At 57.1% G+C, this 8,585-nt stretch overlaps 1 protein-coding gene across 1 annotated transcript; it reads left to right on the top strand.

Moving 5' to 3' along the window:
* The first annotated feature begins 736 nt into the window (after window positions 1-736).
* On the top strand, window positions 737-8,274 carry LOC101282639 (NUT family member 2G-like). Its single transcript, XM_049711852.1, has 7 exons — window positions 737-752; window positions 2,680-3,394; window positions 4,352-4,480; window positions 5,527-5,699; window positions 6,151-6,446; window positions 6,843-6,959; window positions 7,480-8,274. Exons 1-7 carry the CDS (start codon window positions 737-739, stop codon window positions 8,272-8,274), a joined length of 2,241 nt encoding a protein of 746 aa, XP_049567809.1.
* Window positions 8,275-8,585: the final 311 nt, after the last annotated feature.

The following is an 8,585-nucleotide window of genomic DNA, read 5'->3' as shown; positions in this document are numbered from 1 at the left end:
CAACCATGGAATACTATGAGAAAGACATTTAGTGAATTCTGGTCTTGGACATGGGGACTGCATGACAGTTTTTTGATGGACGGGGGCTTTCCAGCACAAAGGGTCATTAGTAAGGCTGGTCCTGCTGGATGTTGGTTGGAGCACAAGGACCACTTCCTTAGGAGTGATGTACATACAGCAGTCAAAGACACTGCATCTGCTGAGACAATCCTAATTTCAAATACTCAGTTCCACGTGGCCATTATTTATGTTTATCAGACTAACACTTGTGTATTTTGTTCAGAAAGTCTAGTCTCTGTTGAAGTAAGTCAAGAGCCAGGTAGGAAGCAGAGTGTGTTGAGGGACACAAAACTAGGTTGATGGATAAAGACGTGAAAGGAAGGGACTGTCATGTCCAACATCGGTGCCATGAATCAAAAAAAGTTTATCAACTGCCTAAAGAGGCACACGCCAATTGTGTTGCCACTGTGGGAGATGGAAGGAACTTCCGGTTCTTGCCTACCTCCCAGAGCCCTCGTGGAATGTCCCCCCACCGCACCCCACCCCGACCCACGTGCGCTCTGCCCCTCCCCCACTGCAGAATGTTTCAGCCCACATTCTACTGTTTAAATTTAAACGTGGCTCTCCTTTACTTGGATCCTGAGCAACTGCTGAAGCAGGTCGCTCTCTGGGTCCTGGTCGTGACTTTTCTCATTGAGGCTACCAGGCAGCAGTAGTCCGTGCCCAAGCCTGCAGGATGGCTTCAGAAGGAGGTAAGCCTATAGGTTGGGGGTGTGTTTACAGAGACCCTGCCATCTCTCACATCCTTCGGGTTCACATGTGACACTTCACTGTGGGCACATAGTTGGACTGAAGTAGAGGGAGAAGAGAGCACTGGACACACAAGGACATTTCACCTGGGGAGACTGGGGAGCCTGAAGAAACCTGAGACTGCACTGGGGAGGAGAGGTCATTGGAGGTAGATCAAGAGGAATTGCCCTGGCTATGGAGAAAGGATGGCAGCAGACAGGTTGATTCTTTCTAGAGCGGAGACAAGCCACTCTGAAATGTGTGTGTAAGGATGTGTGTGATGTCCTGGTGGTGACACAGGGAGGGTCATGAGGAAAGCCTAGACCTGTACTATGTTCCTGAGGTAACTGAAGCTTGCCTCACCATATCTTCCAAAGGGATTTGAACAGGAGCCTACTGTATCTCAGGGGGCCCTGGGGAGAGATGGTCTTGGTGAGAAAACTATTCAATGGGGCTGTGTGTGGCCACACCTGTAGTGAAGTGTCCTCTCTGAGAGCGAGGCAGGAGGTTATTCTAACTGCCGCAGCCCACACCTCGTCCACTCCTCCCAGCCCAGAGCTCCCTTCTCAGTTCAGGTAACTGTTGCCTTGGATTCAACAGGGGATGGGCAACCGTGTAACTTCAGCCAAGAGAGGGCTCAGGTTCCTGAGTTGCTCTGAATTGTTCTTCCTTTTGTGGAATCGCAGTACTTCAGACCTACTTCATCTTGTCCAGTATCTCATGGTGGACCCTCAGGCTGCCTTGAGAGGAAGAGTTTGTTCATATTTCATGTCACTCCTTCATGGACAGGGAACAGATGTGGAGTGGGGTTGTTTCGGGTGGAATGTCTATGAAGCCTGCTTCCTCTTTTAAAGGGGAAAGGAGTGTACCCCAGGGTCAGGAAGACGATCTTCTGTGTTACTATTAAACGTCCTATGACACCTATTCTGGTTAATTAGGTGCACCATGGTGTGTACCTTGTTCTCCTGAACAGGGATGTGTTTCAGACAACTTGGTCGCCATGGCACCTGGCTTATGCTTGCTTCTCAGATTGTCTTTCCGTTATTGGGAGCTGGAAGGGGAAGGACCACAGGCGGTCTATACTCCCACGACCAATGTAACATAACAATTCCCTGGCCCTTGTTTAATCCTCTGCAGCCATCACTGGCTGTGAAATGACAGAATCTAAGGGACACGTGCCTACTTCTCAGACCCCCCCCCACCTCCTAGGAACAGAACTCCTGAGTGATGACAGTGACTCTGGGCCCTAGGAAGGGGGTGGCAGGACCTGGCCCATGTTACGTACCTGCTGTGGGTTGTTCTGAGATGCAGGTGCATTCTGGGCCAGTGTTATGGGTTTGTATCAGGATTCCATTAGAGGGATATTTTCCAGCATTGTGTTTTGTTTTGCGAGGCTGGGAAAGAAAGAGGGGATTTATACTGAGCGTGAGGAAAAGGAGGACTGAGGAGGAGGTGGGGCCCTAATATTTTACACAGTGCCTTTGGGTGCCTAGAACTTACCTTGCAGAAGGTCCCTACCTGCTAGTACGCCGGCTGAGGGGCATTTCTCACAGAGCGGATGTCCACACAGTTGCAGGTCCTGGGAGACAGCCTGTGAGGCTTAGCTGCCAGGGGGCGCCTTAGGGAGGCTCTCCAAGTGAGTGCTTGCTGAGGCAATTTCTTCTCGGCAGGCAGGGGTCAGGGGCCTTGGTGGATGGGTGCGGGGTCACCGGTGGAATAATTCTCACTGGAGGTCAGGGCATGAAAAGCACTTGAAGACATTTGCACGCTGCAGTTTCCCTTGTCCAAGTGTCTCTCACCTGTGGAGATTTACACTCTGATGCCGCAGAGAGCCTCTGTCCCACTTGCCCATTCTCCTCCTCCATTCACTCCTTTCCTTTGCCTCAACAGCAGCTCCAGTGCTGGGAACGGATGTCGTCATGAACCCTGGTGACTCCTTGTCTGATTTCATGGCAGTGCTCTATCCTCCACCCATTCCTGGCCCCCAGCACCGGCCACCCTGGGGGCAGCACGTGCCACCTCCCATCACCCCAGCATTCCCTCCTGGCAGCAGCCAGCTGCTGCCAGCTTTCCCCACGATGCCTTTGGTGGCTAATGGTGGCCGTGGACCCAGTGCCCCTGGGGCCTGCAACCTCACTGTGCAAGTCAGGTCACAAGGGAGGCCAATGGAGGCCCCCCAGACTCAGACCTTTATCATAACTCAGGGCCCCCTCACCTGGAGCGCTCCAGGGGCCCTCAGCGGGACTGCTGCATGTCCTCCACCCGTATTCGTAACAAACCCTGCGATGGAGACCATTGTGACTGCTCCAGCTGTTGGAGTTACTCAGGCTGGCAAGGGAGGCTGGACCCCAGGCTTTCCTCCTCAAGCTCCACCACCAGCTGCCCAGCTGGCCCCTATCATTCGCCCAGTGAACTCTGGGCCTTGGCCACATGGCACTTCCAGGGAGGGCAGTCTGGCCACCAACCAGCCCTATGCCTCGCAGGGTGACTGCTCTAACCCCCAGAACGTGTACAGTAACTTCCGACGTTGGCAGCGCCTCAAGCCACTGGCGCGGAGACACCTTCCCCAGAGTCCTGATGCAGAAGCTCTTTCCTGCTTTCTCATGTGAGTGAACGCTCAGGGGGTCGTGAGCTTATCGGAGCTTTTAGATAAAGGGGAACTGGGGATGGACTCGCAGGTTAGGTTTCTAGGGATACTGGAAGCAATGTCTGAGGGCGATGTCCATGCTATGAGAAGGCACATTGTCGGTCATATGGGTGAGCCTGCCAGGCCATGACATCATGACTGAAATGTGCCTCATCTCAACTGACCCCACCACCCTGAGAGTCTAGCCAACTTGCTCTTCCATGAGTCTCATGGTAATATGGACTGAAGACTTGCAGTCAGAGAGGGTCGTGCTGTAAGGTGAGGAGCCAAGGAGTGGATGCCACACTCTCCTGTGGTACCTTCTCCTTTCATACAGGACTTGAGTGTACGTGGCCGGGGGAGGTCACTTTGGAGGAGGGGGAGGAGTGCAGGGCCCAGGAGAGCGCTTAATGCACGCCTCGACTTTGTTGTTGTGGAGAATTCCACTAGGAACAGGGTGATGGTAGAGCTCTCCTAAGGGCGTGGGCTCTCTCCCACTAGAGCTGTGAGCCTGGCAGGCATTTCCATCCTAAACCTCTGGTCCCTCGTAAAAAGGGGACAGTCACACTTCACTCTGAGGACCGGGCAGAAGACTCCTTGGGCTAATCTATGGAGTGTTAGCAGATGGCCTGGCACATGCCACGCCTCATTGATGATAGTGATTTTTCTTATGAAAAGGCAGCCTTGAAGAGGAAAAGAGCTCCCCAAGGCACAGTGTCCCAGCTGTAGCCTGGGAGTGGTTGGTCGTCCTCGAGTGAGTGTGAGGCGGTGACAGCAGTAGCCGGGAAGGCTTGTCTTTGCCCTCCCAGACACCTGCCTCTCACCCTCCTGTTGCTCAGTCATGCTGCGTTGAGTGATGTGTGGTCCACATTGGCCAGTGGGGTCAGGCAGGTGGGGGCTGGGCTGGGCACGGAGACTGACGCCAAGGTCTTACAGCCCAGTGCTTCGATCCGTGGCCCGCCTGAAGCCCACCATGACGCTGGAGTGGGGACTGTGCAGGGCCGTGCAGGAATGGCAGCGTATAAGCAATGTTGACCAGATGATCTACTACAAGATAGCGGAAAAGTGAGTCAGCGTCCTGGGCCCAGGGGCTGCGTGGAGGCTGAGGTGAGTGGGCGAGGGAAGGGTCTGGCCATGGGGGTGCTCATCAGAGAGGACAAAGGAGAAGGGCTGTCACTCAGAACAGGGGCCCCGCAGCCCAGAGGCCCTACTGTCCTCCAGAAACCCCTCCCTCACCTTCAGAGCTTGGGTCTTCTGTCCTTCCTCCACCAGGAGCTCTGCCCTCCCCTGATTTTGACCTACCCTTGCCTTGACATGAAGGTCTCAGGACGGCGCAGGGTGACGCTGTGAGTCCAGGTGGGGTCCAACTCCGGCCATATGGGCTGGGCCGGGGAAAGAGCTCCACCCGCCAGCCTGCTGCTTCCTTAGTGGTGGGTGGCTGGCGGCCACTGACATAGATTTGGGACCCCCTCTCCTCACGAAAAGTGGCCTGAGTGGGTACACTGGCATCCCTGAAGAGGCTGGGGTAGCTAGCTGTCATCAGCCCGAGGGTCTCTGGCCCTTCCGTTGTTTGCTCCATGGTAATCCCCTTGGTTTAAGAAAGAAAAGCAAACAAACGAGCGCCTCTCAGAGGAAAGGAAGGCCTCTCCTCTGAGCTCAGCACCCACATCGTCCAGCCTCTCCTGGGCCCTGTCTCCAGGTCTATGTTCCAGGACTCTCAGTCCCAGCCCAGGGTCCTGGATTCGGGCAAGGACCCCTGTGGGGAACACATGCCTGTTCCAGCCTCTGGCTGTCAGCCCTTCATGTGGTTCTGGATGGGGACGGGGGGCATGAGGAGGGTGCCCCCTGGGTCAGCCACATGTCCCGTTGACCTGGTTCAATTCAGCGACCTGGGTCTATGCTGTTGAATGGCCTCCAGTGCTGGTGAGGCAGGAAGGGTCCCAGATCTTGTCTCAGTTCCAGGAGCAGCTCTCTGCTGTGGACAGCACCTCACAGGGCCTTGACAGCCCCAAGGCACATCCTCTCCCAATCCCTCATTCTTGGCTGCCTTTGTTGGGCTCCAGAACCCAGGCCTTTTTCTCAGGGTGGCCAGTGCCTCCGTCAACCCCCAGGTTCATGGAATTTGAGGCCGAGGAGGAGATGCAGATTCAGAAGTGGCAGTGGATGCAGTGTGCGCAGGACCTGCCTCCTCCAGCCCCACCGAAGCTGGATCCTCGGGGGCCCCCAGCCCCGAAAGTGGGCCTTCAGCCAGGCACCCAGGTTCCCACTGGAGTTGAAGGCACAGGTAAGAGGGGCCTAGGGTTGGCCACTGTCCCCACGTGGATCCTTTTCCTTCAAGACAGGGGCATTGGTCTTTCAACCAAAACAGCCACTGAGGCAGGGGGTGGGGGCGTGGGGTCTCAGCTGCCCTCTGTCACTGCTGGGTATTGACTTGGTCAGTTTTGTAACTCCTCTCACACCTCCCTGTCAAAGGACCCCACACAAGGTCTGCCTAGGAAGTGGGCTTGATGGCGAGACCCCTAGAAAATTGGAGGTTCCCCACTTCCTTACTTGTGACTCTCTTAGATGCCCCCCTTACCTCCCCTCTCCAACAGTGCATGAGGCTTCAGGTGGTCCTGACCCCCCACACCCATATCAATGTCCCACAAACAATGCCCTCACCAACATGTGCTCAGTGGTCAGGAGGTGGACTGGGAGACCCTCACCTTCCTTCCCTTCCTCCCGCTCTGCCTCAGCCTGTGCTCCCAGGATGTCCGGCCCCAGGGCCCAGCCCTCCCGCCCAAAGCCACACAGGTCCCAGCAGCCCCCGGAGCCCAAGGCACCCAAGGAGATTCCCCCTGAGGCTGTGAGGGAGTATATGGACATCATGGATGCGCTGGTGGGGCCCGTCCACTCAGCCACAGGCGAGTCAGATGCAGAAGGTGGAGAGGACGGAAATGAGCTGAAGCAGGAAGAGGACGGCATCTACTCGGACCCGGGCCTCTTGAGCTACATTGACAAGCTGTGTTCCCAGGAGGACTTTGTCACCAAGGTAGGCTAGGCCTGGAGCCTGGGGTCTACAAGATGCCAGGGCATGGAACACTCAGCACCCAAGATCTGGGTTCTGCTCAGGCCGTTGGGACTTAAGCTCAGCTCCTTGTTCCTGAGCCTGGTATTAGGGGAGGTTTACGCAGATGTATGTGTGTACGTGTTTGTGTCTGTCAGTGTGTATGCCTTTGTGTGTCTGTGTATGTGCCTCTGTATATGTGCTCTTTTGTGTGTGACTGTGTATGTGCGTGTGTGTGTGTGTTTGTGTGTGTGTGCTGAGCATCCCCGCCTTGTGGAGGGGAGTGGGGTGGGTCTCTGCTTTTCACTTTCCCTTCGGGTCTTCTTGTCTCACAGGCCACTCCTGGCCAAGGATGCTCACAGCCTCTTCTTTCTGTCTGAGGTGGAGGCAGTCATTCACCCTCGATTCCTGGCAGAATTGCTTTCCCCAGATGCACAGCTGGATCTCTTGGCCCTAGCGGAGGAGCTGGAGCAGAAGGAAGGGCTCACGCCGGAAGAAGTGAGCCAGGGGAGGGAGAGGGACACTCAGGGAGCCAGGGGACCCCACGGGAGGGAGACTCCAGGTGATCCAGGGGACAGGGGAACCCAGATGACCCAGGGGAGCCAGAGGAGGGAGGGATCCCCGGTAGAACAGGGGAGACAAGGGACACCCAGGAAGACCGGGGCATGGAGGGACGCCAGTGAACAGGGGAGAGGTAGGGCACCAGAACCTGAGGGCCACCTGGCTCTGTCCATCCCTCCCCTGCCTGGGAAGCCTGGCATGGGGAAGGGCCCGTTCTTGGGTGGGTGCAGTGCAGGGTGAAAGGAAGGAGAGGATGGGGAGCCGGGATGAGAGGGAAGGGCACAAAGCTGGGAATAAGGTGCAGAAGGATGGCAGGAATGCCACAGTGTCTGTATTTGGTTTCGAGTCCATGGGTCCCCCGTCCCCTCCTTCCCCCAAGGGCCATTGTCCCACTGCCCAGGGCTCCTCCTCTCACACGTGTGTGTGGAGCCCGCACTGTCCTCCTCCCTCCTACCAGCTGGTGCAGAAACGACTCCTGGCCTTGAAAGAGGACGAGGGTGTGCGGGCAGCCCCGAGTCACGGTGCACCCGGAATGCGCTCAAGTCCTTCTGAGCCCGACGCCGGCCAAGGTGCCCAGAGGCACGACCAAGACCCCCATCCAGGGGTCAGTGATGAAGCCTGCCCACCAGAGCTTGATTCTGAGGCTCCTCATAGGCTCATCCAAAGAGACACTGGCCTGTGCAGGCCCAAAGGCTTCGTTCCCTCTCGAGGACGTCAGGAGGTCTCTCCATTCCGGGCCAGACGGCCCTCCCCTCCCCAGGGACAAAGGCATGCTGCCCCTCTACGGGGACCCAGGGACGCGTCTGTTCTCAGAGAGGCCTCTCCTGTTCGGGAGGCCCGAGGGCCCAGGGACGGGTCCGGTGACGACGACGAGGAACTCCCCAGCCTGGCCTTCCTGTTCGGCTCTCTGCAGAGCCTGCTGCCTGGCTGGGTGTCCCAGAGTCCTGCCCATGCCTCAGGCCTGGCCTCCCCTGGAGGTTGGGGGGCCCAGAGTGCTCCCCACGCCCCCTCCCATCAGAGAAGAGGCCTCAGCCCAGCTCCACCAGCCGCTCTCAAGTCGAGGAAGCGGGCTCTGTGTGGACGCCCAGCCAGTGCTGAGAAGCTGCCCATCCTCGGGGCTGGCCTCGGGGTGTCTGGGAGGCCAGGCTTGGCTCTGGGGCTGGCTCGCCCCTCACAGCCGAGAAAGAGAAATCGTGACCCGTGTGTCACAGAGAGAAGAAGGAAGAAGAAGAAGAAGCACTGCAGCCAGTAGGAAACAGCTGGGCCGGCCCTCCAGGGCGAGGCCACAGGGCGGCCCCCAGGGGAGCCTAGGGGCTTCTCGTCATCCCAGTGCTGACCCTGGATGATGTGGGGGGAAGGGAGGGAGGGCAGGACCACCAGGGTGGGGAGGGGGAGCGGGATTGTGGGGGGTTAGGGAGGTGGGGGAGGTGGGTGTGGCCAGGTGTGGGTGGGAGCAGGACCTTTGGAGTGACGTATATCAATTGTGAATAAAGATCGTCTTGGTGGGAAATGCTCTCAGGCCACTGTCATCTTGTTCGTGTTGCGCTGCTCCACAGAGAGCGA

This window comes from Orcinus orca, chromosome 6 (assembly GCF_937001465.1).
Source record: "Orcinus orca chromosome 6, mOrcOrc1.1, whole genome shotgun sequence".
NCBI lineage: Eukaryota > Metazoa > Chordata > Mammalia > Artiodactyla > Delphinidae > Orcinus > Orcinus orca.
Note: the sequence above shows the minus strand (reverse complement) of the source record. Positions and strands in the feature narration are given on the sequence as shown.

What these genes read in the sequence shown, in the direction of transcription:
- LOC101282639 (XM_049711852.1), top strand. An exon ending in AGGAGGACTTTGTCACCAAG is followed by an intron (nt 6,447 to 6,842) that starts GTAGGCTAGGCC and finishes TTTCTGTCTGAG; the next exon opens with GTGGAGGCAGTCATTCACCC. An exon ending in AAGGGCTCACGCCGGAAGAA is followed by an intron (nt 6,960 to 7,479) that starts GTGAGCCAGGGG and finishes CCCTCCTACCAG; the next exon opens with CTGGTGCAGAAACGACTCCT.